The sequence below is a fragment of the Phocoena phocoena genome, chromosome 12 (genome assembly GCF_963924675.1).
Source record: "Phocoena phocoena chromosome 12, mPhoPho1.1, whole genome shotgun sequence".
Lineage (NCBI taxonomy): Eukaryota > Metazoa > Chordata > Mammalia > Artiodactyla > Phocoenidae > Phocoena > Phocoena phocoena.
This window is the reverse complement of record NC_089230.1, coordinates 73,058,128-73,080,891: the sequence shown is the minus strand read 5'-3', so window position 1 is coordinate 73,080,891 and position 22,764 is coordinate 73,058,128. Positions and strand designations below refer to the sequence as shown.

The window sequence follows — 22,764 nt, the reverse complement described above, 5'->3', positions numbered from 1 at the left end:
GCCAGAAACAAAGTACAGACGGCCCATAATCATGAAAAGTCTTGCTCAGGTAATGTAGTCACTAGCCACTGCCTCATTCACCATAATCATGCCTCCCAAACAACAGAATCTGAAGATTCTTGTAAGAAAATAGTATCTTCCGGGATAGAAACAGAGACAACTTTTGGCGGGGGAGACACATGAGATTGTCATTTGGCCAGCAATAGTTATGAGGAGATATGTATATTTCATTCAAATCACTTCTAGTTATTAAACATACTGCACCATACTTGGATATTGTTACAGTTTATTATGTTATCTTTACGTTTTTGAAATTTAACTTAAAAATAGATAAAATAAAGATTATACGTACTTGGAAGAAACTGCCTCCATGAATTCATCCAAAAAGTCATCATATTCAGGACCCCTCACCCTCCTCTGCCGTAGTCCAATGTACAATGGATCTTTAAGTAACTCCTATTCGCAAAAAAGTTACCGTAAGTATAGAAATAACTGAAAGCAAGTCGTTTACTCTTTCTGAGTGAGCCTCAGTTTTCTCATCTGTACAAAAAGGATAGAAATGGACATAAAATCTAGCTATACTGATTCAGAATTAACCTACAGAGTTATTATTTAGTATTATATATAATATAGCTACATGCTTATAAATAAGAATATGAAATATAATTACTAAACATTTAAAAGATTCTTATGTTTTTACTGTTATTATGTCTTATTCTAGAGGAAAGAAAAGGTATTAAAATTTCTCAGTTGTGTAAAATTCAAAAGGCAAAGTTCATCACATAGAAAAATAATACTGAGATTTGAAGTATCATATTAGCTTAGGAAATGGAAAGATAGCAATTCCTATCTTAGATTTTTTCTAAAACTGATACACACACACACACACACAAATATATATATATCAGGCAACACTACTCTGTTTAAGCTTTAGAATAGGTAATTTTTAAATAAAATCAGTTTTTAATTGAGGTATAATTTATATACAGTAATATGTACCCATTTATAACAAAAGCTTTCCTTTCCTATAGAAAGGAAATTCCTCAAATTAATAAAGGGCATCTGTGAAAAACCCACAACAAACAACATATTAACAGTGAAAGACTGAATGCTATTCCCCTAAAACTGGAAACAAGACAAGGATATCTAGTCTCATCACTTCTATTCAACACTATGCATACTAGAGATCCTAGCCATTAAAATTAGGCAAGAAAAAGAAAAAAACAGGACTAAGGATTGGAAAGGAAGAAGTAAACTGTTTCTATGTGTACACACATGACCATGTACATGGGAAATGCTAAGGAATCTATCAAAAAAGTCACTAGAAATAATACATGAATTTAACATGATTGTAGGATATAAGGTCAATTTACACAAATCAAATGTATATCTATATACTAGCAATGAATAGTTGAAAATGAAATAAAATACACAACTCCACTTACAATAGCATTCCAGAACATAAAATTCATAGGGACAAATTTAACATGTGGCAGGCCTATATACTGGAAACCACAAAATACTGCTGAAAGAAATTACAAACTTTTTACAGCCTGGGAAAAATGGCAATCTGTTTGACATAATAGTGAAACAACTGACAACACTGCCACCTTCAGTAACCTAGAATAGAGAAGAATGTACCTAACGCACTTGTGAATCTGACTAAGAAGATTTCCAGGCAGAATGCTGAATGCATAAACTGGCTGTGTGCTAAGGTTAAAACGGACATGAACTAAAGAAGGAAATGTTCAGCTTGTGAGCAACATTTAAACAGAATATAGAGGACACAAGACTTGCCTGCAAAAGATTTCCAAAGTAAAATAAGGCCTGTGGTCAAAGAACAAATTAAGTGCGTGGTTGTAATGACTCTTTTGAAAGCTTCTGAATGATTTAAAGTGGAGCCTAGGAGACCATTTTGCCTAGTTCAGTGGAACTGGTACCACAGCACTCTGATATGTCAACCAATAATAGGGAGAAGGCCTATTCTGAAAAGAATTGTGAGTAGGGCCTTTATCTAATGTAGTAGACTATAATCTGATATACAGAAAGCCGAAAAGAAAATTTTAAAGGTACTGTACTACTTGGATTAATTGACACAGAGACACTTCAAAACGAAAATACTTCACTGGATCCTCCACTTTCCACAGGCAGGAAGCAGACTGAGAGAGCCATTCTGATGCAATGGGGCCATTTCTTATGGAACAGGAAGACTGTCTCAGAGGACAGAGCCAAGAGCCCAGACAGAAGAGCCAAAAGCCTAGGAGAACAATGAACTACAGAACCACTCTGAAGAAGAAGAACTGGGACTATTCAAAGAACACTCCCTGCTCCTCAAGTAGGTGGCCTGGCAACATACGTCCACTGGGAATTCAGAATTGCTATGAACCACTTACAGCCATATGACTCCTATTCCTGCCATTCTGAAAGGGAGTGTTGACTGCAGTCATTCTGTCCCTGCCTCACCACTGTATGCTTGGTATGTGGGAACATACAGGAGGAGCCACATCAAGGAGCAAAACACGAGGGTCTTCATTTGCATCTAGACCTGATTTAGATGACAGGATCCTGAACTGTGGGCCTGCTGTTTTTCCTGGGATGACATTTTTGGAAACCTAGGATGGAGATGAGCATATTTTACATGTGGAATGTGAACAATGTGTGAAGGGTGAGAATCTCTATGGAGAAAGGCTAAGCGGTCCCAGGAAGTCCAGCCTCCCTAGCCATCCCAGGGAATCAAGAACATTAATAAAACAGCAATTATTCTAAGTCACTAGGTTTGGAGGTGGTTTATAGATAAATGATACGGTTGTGCAGGTGTGGTCATGCTGTTAAGAAGGTTGAACCATCTGAATCACCTAAGTTGGAATCTGCTTACAGAAAACAGAAACTATAGCCCAGTTCACACGTCTTGCCCTAGTGTAAGTACTAACAGTATCCTCTTTCATCGTGAAAGGGCCTTGGTTTGGCCAATACATTATGTGGTCGTCCCACTTATAATGTACTGCACGACAATGAGTTAAGGCTTTCTGGCTAGCTGGAAGTTAACATATCAAATCGTATAAATGTATTTCACAGGAAACGTAAAATCTGGAACAGTACTGTTGTAAAGCCCAGCTGTTCCTTGAGGCCTAAAAACGTTAAACAATCTACTGGCAGGCTTCTGAACAGTTGATGTTGAAGTGCCAATGAGCTACTAATGGCTGCCAGAATTAAAATACTTCCTCCATGTCTGGGACAGAGCTGGACTCTCCTAAAACGGGAATTAGAAAAAGAACACAATGGAGAAAAGATGTTACATGTTTCCCTTCTCTTTCCTCTCATTCTTTCCCGTGCTAGTAATTAAAGTATATTAAAGTCTGCTACAGTGAAGAGTCAATTATGAAGATTTATGAACAAGATAAAGCTTTTGAATTAAATCAGGAAGTTATAAAATTCTTCCACTCATAATGTCTCTGTCAAAAATTACTCTTTTTTAAAAATTTCATGATAATTAAAGCTTTAATAATGAGTGCATTCTTGGAGATCTGGCTGACAAAAAAAATAACACCTATAAAAACAATTTAACAAAAAAAAAAAAAAAAAAAAAAAAAAACAATTTAACAAGGTTACCCAGTTGTGATAATAGCACCATAGACCAAGTAGCCTGGCACAGAAGTGACATTAATTCATTGGATTAAAAACTTCTCACAGCCAAGAGTAAACACTTAGTAGATCTTTGTTGGAAAATAAATGAAAGACTTGGTATTAAGCAAACACTTTAAAAAGATTAGACCTTCTTTAACAAGAGGTGTCACATGCAATGCATTTGTTGTCAGTGAAGACTTACAAAGACTTAGAAGTATGTGAGAAGGAAAAAACTTAGGCTTTGAAAGAGAGTAAAGGACAAAAGCATATGGAAACATACGAGAGTTTCATAAAGGAGATAAGGAGGGTATATATCGGTAAAATTAATTATCATACTTCTTAGCACTGCCTCAACTCTGGAACCTTGGGAATTTTTATTTGAAGTTAATAGTAATCACTATCAACTTTTACCTTGTTCATATCTCTCATTTCTACCATTCCAGTCTAAAGTTTCTGAGAAATAAAAAATATTTTCTCAATATTCTGAAGTTTTTAAAAATCATTACAAAAAGCAGTATTTCCTATCAGAGATTTTGAGAGCACTGAAATGTAAAATCAAAAACAAAGAAAACCAATAAGCTCTACCCATTCAGAACTACCCCACCACTAGCACCTTGATGCATATTCTTCTATGTCCTTTTCTTTACATCTATGCCTGTATAATATTATCTGTCCAAATTGGGGACAATATCATAGACTGTTTTATAACCCCTTTTCACATAGGAATATATTGTGGAAAGTTTTCACATAACTCACTAGATGAACATTTTTTTTTTAACATCTTTATTGGAGTACAATTGCCCTACAATGGTGTGTTAGTTTCTGCTCCACAACAAAGTGAATCAGCCACACACATACACACGTTCCCATATCTCCTCCTGACTGCGTCTCCCTCCCTCCCACCCTCCCCAACCCACCCCTCCAGGCGGTCACAAAGCACCGAGCTGGTCTCCCTGTGCCATGCGGCTGCTTCCCACTAGCTATCTATTTTACGTTTGGTAGTGTATATATGTCCATGCCACTCTCTCGCTTTGTCACAGCTTACCCTTCCCCCTCCCCATATCCTCAAGTCCATTCTCTAGTAGGTTTGTGTCTTTATTCCTGTTTTACCCCTAGGTTCTTCATGACATTTTTTTTTTTCTTAAATTCCATATATATGCGTTAGCATACGGTATTTGTCTTTCTCTTTCTGACTTACTTCACTCTATATGACAGACTCTAGGTCCATCCACCTCATTACAAATAGCTCAATTTCATTTCTTTTCATGGCTGAGTAATACTGCATTGTATATATGTGCCACATCTTCTTTATCCATTCATCCGATGATGGACACTTAGGTTGTTTCCATCTCCGGGCTACTGTAGATAGAGCTGCAATGAACATTGTGGTACATGACTCTTACTGAATTATGGTTTTCTCAGGGTATATGCCCAGTAGTGGGATTGCTGGGTCATATGGTAGTTCTATTTGTAGTTTTTTAAGGAACCTCCATACTGTTCTCCATAGTGGCTGTACCAATTCACATTCCCACCAGCAGTCCACACCCTCTCCAGCATTTATTGTTTCTAGATTTTTTGATGATGGCCATTCTGACTGGTGTGAGATGATATCTCATTGTAGTTTTGATTTGCATTTCTCTAATGATTAATGATGTTGAGCATTCTTTCATGTGTTTGTTGGCAGTCTGTAGATGAACATCTTTAAAATTTGTGATCTGTATTGGAACTCTGCCCTTCTAGAGAGGATGGACAAATTAACAATCCCCCACCCCCCAGTGACATATAATAAATATGTTTATTTTGTTGCAACCAAAGGAACAGTATTATCTTTCCACACATATATGTGTGTGTGTGTGTATATCTGAAGTATACATGTAAAATATATAATAAATAAAATATACAGTAAAGTTAAAAATACATAAATATATTTAAATATAATGTTATCAAGTAGTATTCATTTATATTTCTTTTCTAATATCATTAAACATTTTTCATAAGTTTACTGACCATTTTCATTTCTTCATTTTTAAATTATCTGTGACCACTTAGGCAATTTGTGTATTTCACAGTTAACATTTTCCCATTGAATTGAAACTGTTCTTTGAATACTAAGAACATTTTAAATCTTGATCTGCCACAAATGTTATGAATATCTCCCATGTCAGCATTTATTTTTAAATTACATTTATAATATACAGATAATCATACTCTATGCTGCCATTTACTCATTATTTGCAAATGAGAAAGCAAATGCTGTAAAGAAATAATATAAACTTTCTGCTGTTTTGCTAGTTCATGTCATCAATACGTTTAAGCAATCTAACTGCCAATGCTCAGCCAAGAGTCTCGGGCAAATACTTAAAATGGCAGCACGCACATGAGCTGGCATGAATGTTAACAAGCAGTGGAAATAAAAACGATTACAATTTGACTGTGGTTCAGTAAGTCTGGAGTGGAGCCCAGCATTCTGCATTTTTAACACATGCCCCCAGTAATTCTGAACTGGGTTCGTGCACGGAACGTATGTTGAGGACCACTCGTTTCAACCTTAAATTATTAAGTTAAAATAAAAGTATTCTACTTCCCCGAAAGTTCCTGTCTCAGGTAAATTTTTTTCTATTTTCGTTTATATAATGGGTATTTCTGAAATATATCACAAACTTCGAGGAGTTCCTGAGACTTAGCAGCACGTATAAAACCAAACTGTAGACCCCATTCTCTTTCCCAAGACATTGGTGTTGTGCCTCAGAAAACAGATGAACAAATCCTTGATATAATCCTAATTTAGAGAGGGTGAGGTAAGAGGAGACAATGAAAAAGTAAGCCTGTGACAATACACACCAAGCTGGGAAATGAGGGATTACCTTCTCTCCTCTGGCTTTACTATACAATATAACGATTAGTACTCATTCAAATGCAGGATCACTCGACTGGGTGTATATATGTCCATGCCACTCTCTCGCTTTGTCACAGCTTACCCTTACAGCATACACAAGCAATCCCCATAATATGAAAGGACAAAGATAAAAAGTGAGGGGGGGAGCTTCCCTGGTGGCGCAGTGGTTGAGAGTCCACCTGCCAATGCAGGGGACACGGGTTCGTGCCCCGGTCCGGGAAGATCCCATGTGCCGCGGAGCGGCTGCGCCCGTGACCCATGGTCGCTGAGCCTGCGCGTCCGGAGTCTGTGCTCCGCAACGAGACAGGCCACAACAGTGAGAGGTCCGCGTACAGCAAAAAAAAAAAAAAAAAAAAAAAAAAAAAGTGAGGGGGGTTGAGGGAGAAATGCTGACAACCTAGCTGGGACCATGTGGCAGGCAGAATAATGACATGCCCCTCCCCACAAACCTATAAATACATTACCTTTTGTGGCATAAGAAACTTTGCAGATGTGATTAAAGGTCAGTCCTTAAAAGCGAAAAACCTTTTCTGGCTGTAGTCAGAGAAAGAAATGGGATGACAGAAACAGGGTCAGAGAGACACTACATTGCTGACTTTGAAAATAGATGAAGGGGACCATGAACCAAGGACTGGAGGCATTTCTCTAGAAGCTGGAAAAGACAAGGGTGTGGAACTCAGCCCTGCTGACATCTTTTATTATTTCAGCCTGTTGAGACTTGTGTCAGGCTTGTGACCTATAGAACTATAAGGTAATATATTTGTGCTATTTTAAGCCGCTCAGTTTGTAGTAATTTGTCATGGTAGCAATAGAAACCTACTACCAGTCACATTCTAGTGCCAACAATGACTTCTGTACAAGTGCTGAAAGATACATGGCAGGTTCATATGACGGAAAAATCTATAAGGTTTTTCTTTTGTTCAGTTTCTCCCCAACACAGCTGCTTCATGCCAAACATGAAGAGCATTTTCTAGAACAAAAGGGGAACCTCCTCAACAGGAAGAGGCTTCAACTTTGTGACTTTAAGTTCAAATAAGGATTCCAGATCTAGATACACTGTACACATGAACTGAAGGCCAGACTAAACATAAAGCTAGAATCAGAAAAGCTGAGATCCAGAGCAGCAGTTTAATAAACAGAGACTGACTATGTAGAGACAATATTCTCCCACTCACACTGCCCATGCCCTCTTGAAGACCAACCATGTGTTACGGGCTCAACTGTGCGCCTCCAAAATTCATATGTTCAAGCCCTAATCCCAGTATTTCAGAATATGACTGTATTTGCAGACAGCGTCTTTAAAAAGGTAATTAAATTAAATGGGGTCAATAGGGTGGGCCCTAATCCAACATAACTGGTGCTCTCCTAAGAAAAAATTAGGACACAGATGCAGAGACAAAATACCACTGAAGGAAGACAAGCCAAGAGAGAGAGCTTAGAAGAAACTGACTCTGTTGACACATTGATCATGGACTTCTAGCCTTCAGAACTATGAAAAAATAAATTTCTATTGGCTAAGCCACCCAGTTTATGGTACTGTTACAGCAGCCCAAGCAAACACACACCATGTGATACACATAGCAGTTTTTAAGACTGGAGGGGGCAAAAGGAACATTTACTCCCATCTTTAGTAAAATATCAAGCTTCGATATTGGTCACTTACTTAAGAAAAGATAAATGATAAACATAACTTCTATGAAAAGATTCGGCAACAACAGAAAAAAAAGCAAGTATGGAATGCTTTTAAGAGACAAAGACAATTTATTTCAGGTAAAAGATAACTTTTATATAGCAACTGCTTCACAAGCAAATTAAAGAAAACGTGGACTATGAAATAATAGATGAAAGGTAAGATAAAAACACAAACATCCTACCTAAATAAATGTTTTGCATTATTAACTTAAAGAATAAGAGTATTTTTGGGGCAAGTACTTCGGTGGCTCAGTTCCAGTGTCTCTGTCCTTTAAATTTCTTTTAGTTGTAAGCTGCAGAGATTGAAGAAGGCAGGCAAGTGTGGTTTAACAGCAAGTGAGGACTGTCCTATCAATCAGCTGCTAATTCCTTTTCTACTTTCATTACTACTCAATATAGGTATTTATGATAAAAAAGGAAAACATTTGTAATTTATAAAAAATGGATCTAGCCTTCATGAAACTTTGCTAAGTTATTCTGGCTAAGAAACTAACTGTTGTTAGCAATTGCTTTTGTATTTTTATTATGAAGTGTTAAAACTGGACAGAGATTCACAAAAGGGATGAGATTAAAAATTACGACTACAGGACATTTTGACTACAAGAGGTTTTTCACATGTGAAAGTGGAATACAGAGTGGCAACATAGAAACTACATGACATGTCACACAAACCCGTCATTCTGCCATATTTCAGTGAATTAAGTTTTCTTTTTGTCTTCTCAGTACAGTAGCAGTGCAAGCATAAAGAGAATAAAGTGTCGAGAAGTGGCCAAGATAGGGGAGTAGGAAGACCCTAAACTTACCTCCTCCCACAGACACAACAAAATAACAACTCCTTATAGAACAAGTATCTAAGAGAAAGGCCTGAAGACTAACCAAAAAGATTTTCCACAAGTAAAGACATAAAGAAGAAATCACAATGAGATGGGTGGGAGGCAGAGATGACAGAGTCAGGACCCACACTCTTAGGTCAGCCACCCACAAATAGGAGGGATATCACAATCAGAGGTTCTCCCCAAGGAGCGAGGGGTCTCAGCCCACGTCACACTCCCCAGCCCAGGAGTCCTGCACTGGGAAGATGAGCCCCCAGAATATCTGGCTTTGAAAACCAGTGGGGCTTCTCTTTGGGAGAGCTGGAGGACTGTAGGAAACAGAGACTTGGCTCCTAAAAAGTATAAGCAAAATCTCACACGCACAGAGGCAGAGGCCTGGGTCCAACATGCTTGCTGATCTTAGAGAGCCACCAAAAGATGCAGGAAGCAACTGGAACTGCCCTCGGAGAAAGAAGTAGTGGCAACAGCCATTTTGAGGAGCTCATTCTACTATGATAATACTGGCTCTAGCAAAGCACCATTCTGAAATCTTCCCTCTAGCCTATTAGCACCAGGGTCCAGGCCCCACACTCCAGCAGGCCAGCATCGGTCCCAGGCTCCCCAGCTGCACAAAGAGCCATGCAGGGACCCAGCCTCACCCACCAGCAGACTGGCAACAGACCCACGCCACCCTAGGTCACACAGCCAAACACACAGGAAGCCTACCCTCCCATCCAGTTGGCCCACAGCCACCTCAGGAGGCATGGCCTCACAGTCAACCAAGACGGAAACCAGCCCTGCCTACCAGCATGCCCAGAGTAGTTGGCCCTGCCAAAACAGAAGGATGCACACAGCCCACACAGGGCGTACCCCTAGAACATTTGGCTCTGAGAGAAGAGTGCTACTGGGCCCCATTGGACATCTACATAAGGCCACTTCTCCAACACTGGGAAACGTAACCAGTCTACCTACCACATAGAAAAAAACACAAGAATTAGGCAAAACAAGGAAACAGAAGAATGTGTTCCAAATGAAGGAATAAGCCATAACCTCAAAAAAAAAGAACTAAATAAAATGGAGATAAGCAATACATCCAATAAATAGTTCAAGGTGATGATCATAAATATGCTCACCAAATTTGGTAGAAAGATGGATGAATACAGTGAGAGTTTCAACAGAGTTCAAAAATATGAAAATAAAAAGAAGAACCAAACAGAGTTGAAGAATATAATAACTGAAATAAAAATACACTAAAGGGGGCTTCCCTGGTGGCGCAGTGGTTGAGAGTCCACCTGCCGATGCAGGGGACACGGGTTCGTGCCCCGGTCCGGGAAGATCCCGCATGCCGCGGAGCGGCTGGGCCCGTGAGCCATGGCCGCTGAGCCTGCGCATCCGGAGCCTGTGCTCCGCAACGGGAGAGGCCACAACAGTGAGAGGCCCGCGTACCACAAAAAAAAAAACAAAAACAAAACACTAAAGGAATCAATGGCAGATTACATGATAAAGAGCAATGAATGGATTGGTGAACTGGAAGAGAGCGTAGTGGAAATTAACCAAGATGAACAGAAAAAAGAAAAAAGAATTGTAAAAAATAAGGACAGATTAAGAGATCTCTTCAACAACATGAAGCATACTAACATTCACCTTACAGAGGTCCCAAAAGAAGAGAGAGAAAGGGGCAGACAATTTATCTGGAGAAATAATAGCTGAAAACTATCCTAACCTTGGGAAGAAAACAGACATCCAGGTCCAAGAAGCACAGAGAGTCCCAAAGGAGATGAACCCAAAGAGGTCCACACCAAGACACATTATAATTAAAATGGCAAAAATTAAAGATAAAGAGAGAATCCTAAAAGCAGCTAGAGAAAAGTAACTTGTTACGTACAAGGGAACTCCCATAAGACTATCAGCTGACTTTTCAGTAGAAACTTTATAGGTCAGAGGGAGTGGCACAATACGTTCAAAGTGTTGAAAGGAAAAACCCTATAACCAAGAATACTCCACCCAGCAAGGTTACCATCCAGATTTGAAGGAGTGATGATGAAAAGCTTTACAGACAAGCACAAGATAAAAGAGTTCAGCACCACTAAACCGGCTATACAAAAAATGTTAAAGGGACTTCTCTAAGTGAAAAAGAAAAAGCTAAAACTAGAAATATGGAAATTACAAAAAGCAAAATCTCACTGGTAAAGGCAAACACACAGTAAAGGTAATGGACCAACTACTTATACAGCTAGTAGAAAGGTTAAAAGAAAAAAGTAGTAAAATCATCTATATCTAACATAAGTAGTTAAGGAATACACAAAAGATGTAAAATATGACATTAGACATAAATGGTGGGGGAAGGGATGAGTAAAAATGTAGGGCTGTTAGAATGCATTCAAACTTACGAGATCATCAACTTAAAACAGACACCTATATGTAAGGTTGCTATATATGAACCTCATATAACCGCAAACAAAAAAACTATAATAGATACACGAAAAATAAAGAGAAAGGAATCCAAAGTTAACATTAAAGATACTCATCAAATCACAAGAGAAAAAAAGAGGAACAGAGAAAAACTATAAAACAACCAAACAGCATTGGCTTTTTTTTTTTTTTTTTTTTTGTGGCACACAGGCCTCTAACTGCTGTGGCCTCTCCCATTGCAGAGCACAGGCTCCGGACGTGCAGGCCCAGCGGCCATGGCTCATGGGCCCAGCCGCTCTGCGGCATGTGGGATCCTCCCAGACTGGGGCACAAACCCGTGTCCCCTGCATTGGCAGGCGGACTCTCAACCACTGTGCCACCAGGGAAGCCCTAAGCATTGGCATTTTAAAATGCCAATAAGTATATACCTATCAACAATTATTGTTGAGGTAAATTAATTAAATGCTCCAATCAAAGACATAAAGTGGCTGAATAGATTAAAAAAAAAAAGAACCATATATATGCTGCCTAAAACAGATTCACTACAGATAGAAAAACAGACAGACTGTAAGGGATGGGATGAAAAAAAGAATTCAATGAAAAAGCTTGGATAGCAACAATTATATAAGACAAAATAGACTTAAAGACTATAACAAGACATAAAGCACATTACATAATGATAAAGGGATCAATCAAAGATGAATATATAACAATTAAAAATATATATGACCCAACACAGGGGCACTTAAATACATAAAACAAGTATTAACAACATAAAGAGAGAAAGTGACAGTAATACAATAATGGTAGGCACTTTAACACCCAACTTACATTAATGAACATATCATCTACACAGAAAAACAAGAAGGAAACACTGGCCTTAAACGACACATTAGACCAGATGGACTTAATAGATTTATAAAACATTCCATCCAAAAACAGCATAATACACATTCTTTTCAAGTGCACATGGAACATTCTCAGGACAGATCACGTTAGACCACAAAACGAGGCTCAGTAAATTTTAAAAAACTGAAATCATATCAAGCATATTTTCTAACCACAATGCTCTAAGACCAGGAATCAACTACAAGGAAAAAAAGAGCAAAAACCACAAACGCGTGAAGGCTAAACAATATGCTACTAAACAACCAATGGATTACTGAAGAAATCAAAGAGGAAACCAGAAAATACCTGGAGACAAATGAAAATGAAAACACAAATGATCCAAAATCTATGGGATGCAGAAAAGCAGTTCTCAGATGGAAGTTTATATTGATATAAGCTTCCCTCAGGAAACAAGAAAAATCTCAAACAAACAACCCAACCTTACACCCAAAGGAGCTACAAAAGGACAAACAAAACTCAAAGTTAGTGGGAGGAAAGAAATCATAAAGGTCAGAGCAGAAATAAATAAAATAGAAACTTAAAAAAGAAATAAAGAAAGAAAAGAAGAGATCAATGAAACTAAGAACTGGTTCTTTGAAAAGATAAACAAAATTGATAAACCTTTAGCCAGACTCCTCAAGAAAAAAAAGGGAGAAGGCCCAAATCAATAAAATCGGAAATGAAAAAGGAGAGATTATAACCAACACTGCAGAAATACAGAGGATCATAAGAGACTATGACAAACAAATAAAATGGACAACCTAGAAGAAATGAACAAATTCCTAGAAATGTACACTCTCCCAAGACTAAACCAGGAGGAAGTAGAAAATGTAAACGGACCTATTACCAGTAATGAAATTGAATCAGTAATTTTAAAAATCCCACCAAGATCAAATGGCTTCTATGATGAATTCTACCAAACATTTAGAAGACTGAACACCATTCCTTCTCAAACTATTCCAAAAAACTACAGAGGAAAGCACACTTCCAAACTCCATCTACGAGGCCAGCATCAACCTGATACCAAAATCAGATGACGACATCACAAAAAAAAAGATTACAGGCCAATGTCACTGATGAACACAGAAGCAAAAATCCTCAAAAAAATGCTATCAAACCAAACCCAACAATACAGTAAAAGGATCGTACACCATGATCAAGTGGGATTTATCCCAGGGATGCAAGGATTCTTCAATATTCGCAAATCAATCAGTGTGATACATCACATTACCAAACTGAAGAATAAAGACCACATAATCATCTCAATAGATGCAGAAAAAGCTTTTGACAAAATTCAACACCTATTTATGCTAAAAATCTCTCCAAAAATGAGCATACAGGGAACTTACCTCAACATAATAAAGGCCATATATGACAAACCCACAGCTAACATCATTCTCAGTGGTGAAAAGCTGAAAGCATTGCCTCTTAAGATCAGGAACAAGACAAGGATGTCCACTGTCGCCACTTTTATTCAATACAGTTTTGGAAGTCTTAGCCATGGCAATCACAGAAGAAAAATAAATAAAAGGAATCCAAATTGGAAAAGAAGAAGTAAAATTTTCACTGTTTGCAGATGACATGATACTATACATAGAAAATCCTAAAGATGCTACCAGAAGGGCTTCCCTGGTGGCGCAGTGGTTGAGAGTCCGTCTGCCGATGCAGGGGACGTGGGTTCGTGCCCCAGTCTGGGAAGATCCCACATGCCGCGGAGCGGCTGGGCCCGTGAGCCATAGCTGCTGAGCCTGCGCGTCTGGAGCCTGTGCTCCGCAGCGGGAGAGGCTGCAACAGTGAGAGGCTCACATAGTGAAAAAAAAAAAAAAAAAAAAAAAAAAAGATGCTACCAGAAAATTACTAGAGCTCATCAATGAATTTGGTAAAGTTGCAGGATACAAAACTAATACAGAGAAATATCTTGCATTCCTATACACTAACAACAAAAGATCATAAAGAGAAATTAAGGAAACAATTCCATTTACCATCACATCAAAAAGAATAAAATATCTAGGAATAAACCTACCTAAGGAGGTAAAAGACCTGTACTCAGAAAGCTATCAGACACTGAGGAAAGAAATTGAAGATAACACAAACACATGAAAAGATATAACGTGTTCATGGATTGGAAGAATTAATATTGTTAAAATGACCATACTACCCAAGGCAGTCTATACATTCAATGCAATCCCAAGGGCATTTTTCACAGAACTAGAATAAATAATTTTAAAATTTTGTATGGAAACACAAAAGACCTCAGATAGCCAGCACAATCTTCAGAAAGAACAGAGCTGGAGGAATCAGGCTCCCTGACCTCAGATTTTATTAAAAGCTACAATAATCAAAACAGTATGATACTGGCACAAAAACAGATGCATAAATCAATGGAACAGAATAGAGAGCTCAGAAATAAACGCACATACTTGTGGTCAATTAATCTATGACAAAGGAGGCAAGAATATGAAATGGAGAAAAGACAGTCTGTTCAATAAGTGGTGCTGAGAAAACTGAACAGCTACGTGTACAAGAATGAAATTAGAACATTCTCTAATATCTTACACAAAACTAAAATCAAAGTGGATTCAAGGGCTTCCCTGGTGGCACAGTGATTGAGAGTCTGCCTGCCAATGCAGGGGACACAGGTTCGTGCCCCGGTCCAGGAGGATCCCACATGCCACGGAGCGGCTGGGCCCATGAGCCATGGCCGCTGAGCCTGCACGTCTGGAGCCTGTGCTCCGCAACGGGAGAGGCCGCAACAGTGAGAGGCCCGTGTACCGCAAAAAAAAAAAAAAAGAAAAAAAAATGGATTCAAGACCTAAATGTAACACGAGAAACCATATAACTCCTAAAAGAAAATGTAGGTGGAACACTCTTTGATATAAATTATCGCAAGATGTTTTTGAATTTGTCTCCTAAAGGAAACAAAACCAAAAATAAACAAATGGGACCTAATTAAACTTAAAAGCTTTTGCTCAGGAAAGAAAACCATCAACAAAACAAAAAGACAACCTAATGAATGGAAGAAAATATTTGCAAATGATATAACCAATAAAAGATTAATATCCAAAATATATACACAGCTCATATTAAAAAAACAACCCGGGGGGCTTCCCTGATGGCGCAATGGTTGAGAATCTGCCTGCTAATGCAGGGGACATAGGTTCGAGCCCTGGTCTGGGAGGATCCCACATACCGCAGAGCAACTAGGCCCGTGAGCCACAACTACTGAGCCTGCGCGTCTGGAGCCTGTGCTCTGCAACAAGAGAGGCTGCGATAGTGAGAGGCCTGCGCACCGCGATGAAGCGTGGCCCCTGCTTGCCACAACTAGAGAAAGCCCTCGCACAGAAACGAAGACCCAACACAGCAAAAATAAATAAATAAACAACCCAATTAAAAAATGGGCAGAAGAAATGAGTAGACATTTTTCCAAAGACAGGGAGATGGACAACAGACACATGAAACAATGCTTAGCATGACTAATCATCAGAGAAATGCACATTAAAGCCACAATGGGATATCACTTCACACCTGTCAGAATGGCTATCATCAAAAAGACCACAAACAACAAATGTTGGTGAGGATGTGGAGAAGAGGGAACCCTCGTACACTTTTGGTGGGAGTGTAAATTGGTGCAGCCACTGTGGAAAACACTATGGAGGTTTCTCAAAAGACTTAAAACCAAAACTACCAAATGACCCAGCAATTCCACTCCTGGGTATATATCCGAAGAAAACAAAAACACTAATTCGAAAAAATACATGCACCCCAATGTTCATAGTAGCATTATTTACGATTGCCAAGATATGGAAGCAACCTAAGTATCCATCAACAGATGAATGGATAAAGATGTGGCATATATATATATACAATGGGATACTACTCAGCCATAAGAAGAATGAACTTTTGCCTTTTATAACAACATGGACGGACTTGGAGGGTATTATGCTAAGTGAAATAAGTTTGACAGAGAAAGACAAATACTGTATATCATTTATATGTGGAATCTCAAAAATGAAACAAACTAGTGAATATAAAAGAAACAGGGCTTCCCTGGTGGCGCAGTGGTTGAGAGTCCGCCTGCCGATGCAGGGGACGCGGGTTCGTGCCCCGGTCTGGGAAGATCCCACATCCCACGTGAGCCATGGCCGCTGGGCCTGCGCGTCCGGAGCCTGTCCTCCGCAACGGGAGAGGCCACGACAGTGAGAGGCCCGCGTAACGCATAAAAAAAAAAAAAAAAAAAAAGAAACAGAATCATAGATATAGAGAACAAACTAGTGGTTATCAGTGAGAAGAGAGAAGGGGTGAGGGACAAGAGAGGGGTAGGAGCTTAAGAGTTCAAAACTACTATATATAAAATAAATAAGCTACAAGGACATACTGTACAACACAGGGACTATAGCCAATATTTTATAATAACTGTAAATGTGATATAACCTTTAAAAACTGTGAATTACTATGCTAGACACCTGAAACTTATATAATATTGTAAATCAACTATACCTCGATTAAAACAAAAATAAAAAAGAAACCCTATGGTACCCAGCAAAAGCATTTCTAAGAGGAAAGTTTATAGCTATACATGCCTACCTCAGGAAACGAGAAAAATCTCAAATAAACCATCTAACCTTACACCTCAAGGAACTATAGAAAGAAGAAAGAACAAAACCCAAAGTTAGTAGAAGGAAAGAAATCATAAAGATCAGAGCAGAAATAAATGAAATTGAGACTAAAAAAAATAGAAGACCAATGAAAATAAGGTCCTTTGTAAAGATAAACAAAATTAATAAACCTTTACCGAGACTCATCAAGAAAAAAAGAGAAAGGGCCCAAATAGGTAAAATCAGAAATGAAAGATGAGAGGTTACAACAGACACCACGGAAATACAAAGGATCATAAGAGATTACATGAACAATCACATGCCAATAATATGGACAACCTATTAGAAATGGATACATTCCTAGAAATTTACGTCTCCCAAAAACTGAAATCAGGAAGAAATATAAAATACGAAAAGACTCATTACAAGTAATGAAATTAAATCAATAATAATAAAAATAAAACTCCCAACAAACAAAAGTCCAGGACCATAAGCCTTCACAGGAAAATTCTATAAAACATTTAAAGAAGAGATAACACCTAACCATCTCAAACTATTCCAAAAACTTGAAAAGAAAGGAATGCTTCCAAGCTCATTCTACAAGGCCACTATCACCGTGATATAAAAATCAGACAAGGATGTCACACACAAAAAAAGAAAATTACAGGCCAATATCACTGATGAACATAGAAGCAAAAATCCTAAACTAAATATTAGCAAAACAAATTCAACAATACATTAAAGGGATCAAACACCATGATCAAGTGGGATTTATCCCAGGAATTCAAGTATGGTTCAATATCTGCCAATCAATGTGATGTAACACATTAATGTGAGATACCACATTAACAAATTGAACAATAAAAAAATCATATGATCGGGACTCCCCTGGTGGCACAGTGGTTAAGAATCCGCCTGCCAATGCAGGGGACACGGGTTGAAGCCCTGGTCCGGGAAGATCCCATGCCGCAGAGCAACTAAGCCCACGCGCCACAACTACTGAGCCTGCACTCTAGAGCCCGCGAGCCACAGCTACTGAGCCCGTGTGCCACACCTACTGAAGCCAACAGGCCTAGAGCCCGTGCTCCACAACAAGAGAAGCCACCAAAAGAAGAAGCCTTCACACTGCAATGAAGAGTAGCCCCCACTTCGCTGCAACTAGAGAAAGCCCGTGCACAGCAATGAAGACCCAACGCAGGCATAAATAAATAAATAAAATTTATTTTTCGAAAAAGAAATCATATGATCATCTCAACAGATGCCAAAAAGACTTTTAACAGAATTCAACATCCATTTATGATAAAAACTATCAAAAAGTGGGTACAGAGAGAATATATCTCAACATGATAAAGATCTAGGTTTGATATTTACATGCAACTTTTGAAAAGTCTATCTTAACTGACCATTATTTCTCATTTCTATTTCATAAACCTCTACCTTTAATTTATAGTATCTATCACTCACAACTAATCCAAATATTAGCAATTACAGATGAGCAAAAATATGTACTACTTGATATATAACTTTAAGATTCTAAAATATCGATGCAGGAAAAAGAAATGCTAAACTCCAAATCATCTACCACAAACAATACAGATTTTTAGAACAAGATTTCAGACTGACTAAACTTAATAAATTCTTTGGGATTAGTTCCTGCTTAGTATAAAAATAATTTTTTTTAAAGTAACGAGGATATCCTAAAGTAAAACATATACTCTATAGAATAATGGTGTTAAGTGCTCATCAAAGGATACTAAAACACTAAAGAAGCTGCTAAAAACTTAATCACATTACAGAAAAGGGGAAGCGGAAAGGAAAAGCAAAAGAATAATTTCTTTACAAGACTTGGGGGATGGGTTTGAGGAGAGAGAAAGAACCAAACAAAAAAGATGAATTTCATTAAGTTCCTGAAATAATCTCAAAATGCAGAAATATGGTACTATTTTTTAAGGTGTAGAGCTGTGTTACAGACTTAAATTGTTTACCTCATTTTCTGTTCCCACGTCCAGCATGACAGGCAGACATTGTTGAGGATTCATCCCTCCACAAGCTGTATACAGAGCCAGTTTACCCACAGGGATGCCCATCCCATTACAGCCAAGGTCTCCCAGACCAAGAATACGCTCTCCGTCAGTCACTACAATAGCCTCAAAGAAAAAGAAAAAATATCTATTAACAGATGTTTGCAAATTCCGGGGCATCGTTCCTACTCTCTGTTTCTGAAGTTAATATTTATGCAATGAAATACTAAGCTGTCAAAAAGCATAAATTGAATATACATGGAAAAGATTTTATATGATCATTAAGTGTGGAAGACTGGGGAGAATAAATAAATTTGATATATGCATTTCAAATGTATTTTTAAAATACATACATATGATTGTTTGGTTGTTGAGAAAAGAAGACAAGGTATGCCCATAAAGATTCAAACAACTCAAATAACTCAGTCTTCAATCAGGAGGAGTAAGTGGGCAGAGTACAGGTAAATAAGAGCTCAAACTGGGAACTAAAGTGAACCTTAGAACAGCTTTGAAACTAGTCGCATCCACTTTGAGTACCATTAGGAGAGTCGATGGTTAAATCACTGCTCAGGAGTCCCCAGTGCTCTGATCTTTAGTTTATGCATCCTCCTAATTTCACAACAATGTTGATCCATCCTCTTTAACTCCTATAACATAGGATATTGTTCTACCATCTTTGAAATACGCCAAGCACAGTCTATTACTACTCTTACCTGATAGTAGAGTACCACTAGACAATGAGTTTTGTTTAGTTTATTTCTAATCATCTTGAATATCTACAAAGCATACATTTTAATCATGTGGAGATTTTAATGCTAAGTACTTTGTTATCTTTATTGAAATTAATGCATCTATCATCTGTATTCTGTGATTCATGGCCATTACATGAATTTAAGCAAAACCGATTTTGTGAAACACAATTTATTAGATTTTCTACAAACTGCTAAACTTGTCATATCCATGGAGCCTAGAAAAAATGTCAGTTATTTGACCTTAGATAAACTGATGAATTAAAGCTTCTGTTTCTTATTTATAAAAATACAAACGATAAATGTACTTTTCAGAGTAGCTGCATAAAATTAGGAGCCAACTCTGTTGTGCTCACTACTGCACACCAACATCTAGCACAGCATTTGGCACATAGTAAACAATCAAAAACATTAATTAATCGAATAAATCTATGATTCAATACAATTAAATCATGATAAACAAAACTTACCATATTACCTGGTATATTACGAATTCTCAAAAAATTATAGATATTAGTACTATTATTATCATAAGGACTAATGTACAGAGTCATAGCATTTTAGAAGCCAAGGGGAATTTGGAGTACATTCAGTCTATCCCTCTTACAGATTAGGAAACCGAAGATAAGAGAACTGAAATAATTTGCCTACGGTGATTTACCTCATTAATATCAAAGAACCAGGACCCGAGTGTGTTAACTCCTAGTGCAGTGTTTTTCTACCACACTATAATGCAGAACATATATTTTTAAAGTTTGAGGGCTTTTCATTTAGTTTTCTGTTCACCTATATTATGCAGCTCTTAAAGACCTGCCTTAAAAGTAAATGTGTACATGTATATATGTACTTTTAACTAACTTAAAAATACATATATACATTTCACCCAAAAGTGGGTGAAAATTATTTTTGCATATTCCATAAAGTTGATCTTTGTCAAATTTTCCATGTCTCATTGAAAAGGGTCAATGTTAGGCTGTTTTGGAGAAGGCAACTTGAGACACCTGCATTCAATTCCCACCACCACCATCCACTACTATGTAACCCACCTGTGCCTTCCTTTCCTCATGGAAGTATCATGATACTACCTGAGTTAATCCAGGTAAAGTGGCTCACTCAGAAAGCTACCAAACGGTAGATACTATTATTATTCTATTTTCATTAGCTCACTCCCAGAGGGGAGTCAGGTTAGATACTTCAGGTCACCACGATAAAGGAAATGGATTAAGATTTTTGCCTACCTTGATTCCTCTTAGTGGATGATTAAACACAAAAGAAAAAGGAGTTTGCTCAAAGAAATTCAGACACTACTTCAACATTTTTTCAACACTTTTCATAACTTACAATGAATGAAGAAACACTAAGAAATCTGATGGAAATAATGGTGAAACTTAGAATCCAAATGGTATCAGAATAAAATTAATCCACTATGCAAAAATCAAAGGGATATAAATAGAAAAGCTGGTGAAGGCTACACAGCATGGTGAAAAGCGTCAGCCTGTTATGGGATAGGAAAAAGAACAAATGTGCCACAGTGGGAAAACGTGATAACTAACTTACCTTGATGACATCTTCTGGCCATGCATTAAGAACAGAAGCAATATGCCCTCGATCATGGATACTAATAAAGAGACCTCTGACAGGAAAAAAAAAAAGGAGTAATTTCAATTCACTTCAGACTTGTCACACTATCACGAACTTTTTTTAAAATTTTCAAATCCATGTAATATATCTCCATTTTTATCAAACTGTGAAAATTATTTCCTTAAACACATATGGGGCAAGAATCTTATAAGTAAGGGAGAAATTATTTTAAATGATATATCAACATCTACAATAAAGGTAGCTTCACTCTTATATTACATATTCTTAAATACTTTTAATTAAAGAAATATTCACTATTTTTATACACAGAGAATTTAGATAGCATTATCATTTCCACACATAGATTTATTCACGGTCTTCATTAAATAAGATAATACACGTAAAAGCACTTTGAAAAACAGCATGAGGCATATGTACATAGGGATTTTCAGTGTATATTCCATTATTACGTATTCACAGTGTGAAGACAAGACCCCTATGGGGAGGACTGAAGTGACAGACACACGCTGAGCAGTCCTTTCATGTGGAAGTTACTTGGGAAACCCTGAAACCGAGCCCCCCCACAAAACCAAGTTCCCTTACCAAGTTTATGATTAATCTCTCTAGCCAAAACTTTATTCTTTTCTTGTCCCCTCTCACCTCAATCCTGTGCTAACTGAACACCAATCAACCAGAGTCAGGTGCTAAAAGTCATGTTGTTGATAACATAGTTGATGTAGTAAAACTGTTGTTATAGATATCATTATTAACATACAAACAATACAAACTGTTTCTCCAGGGCAAGATGAGCTAACAGACCTCCAAGCCACCGACCACCTGGCCAGAGAACCCTAAACCAGAAGCATCCTGACTCCCAAAACTACGATTAAGAAATGTCACAGGACAATGATTAAAAGCCCAGCCTCTATGTTCTTCCCCTTTAAAGACACCCACAACTCAAAGACCAGGCTTGTCTCCCACCTCCTTGTTTGGCGCCCTGCAATAAACCCTTACTTTGCTGCAAACTCCCCGGCTGGCAGAGTTCGGTTTCACTTGATTCTTCGATTTGTGGTCTCAGTTGTTTGCAACTCTGCTCTTCAGACTCTCAACTTTAACTCTCAGTCTTTAACACTGCTCTCCGGCAGCCCTGCATTTCCTATGAAAGCTTAACAAGGAACTTTAAAAATTAAAATAAGAAATTTGTAGACGTCTTAACCTCACTTAAAAGTTTTGCCTTAGCATCGTTAAATACGACTCAAATGCAGAGCACCACACATGACAAATGTACAGCCGAAAGCACTGTTTACGGCCACGACCCTTCTACTCTCTCTCCTTCACGGCAAAACGCTTCAAAGACTTGTGTATTCTTACTGCCTTTATATCCTTACCTCCCATTCTCTCTTCACCCTGTTAATTAGGCCTTTCCTCCTCACTTCTCCACAAAAACAACTCTTCCCAAAGTCACTGCCGACTGACAGCTGATAAAGTCAGAGG

The 22,764-nt window shown here is 38.0% G+C and overlaps 1 protein-coding gene across 2 annotated transcripts in view; it reads right to left on the bottom strand.

Annotated features, from left to right (window-relative positions):
• Positions 1 to 22,764, bottom strand: part of ME1 (malic enzyme 1) — a 192,381-nt gene that overhangs the window by 97,461 nt on the left and 72,156 nt on the right. For both annotated transcript variants that reach the window (XM_065889064.1, XM_065889065.1), the window contains exons 4-6: positions 21,247 to 21,322; positions 18,905 to 19,066; positions 353 to 456 (exon numbers count right to left, since the gene is read on the bottom strand). In XM_065889064.1, the coding sequence (XP_065745136.1) occupies positions 353 to 456; positions 18,905 to 19,066; positions 21,247 to 21,322 (342 nt within the window). The remainder of the gene's footprint in view (positions 1 to 352; positions 457 to 18,904; positions 19,067 to 21,246; positions 21,323 to 22,764) is intronic.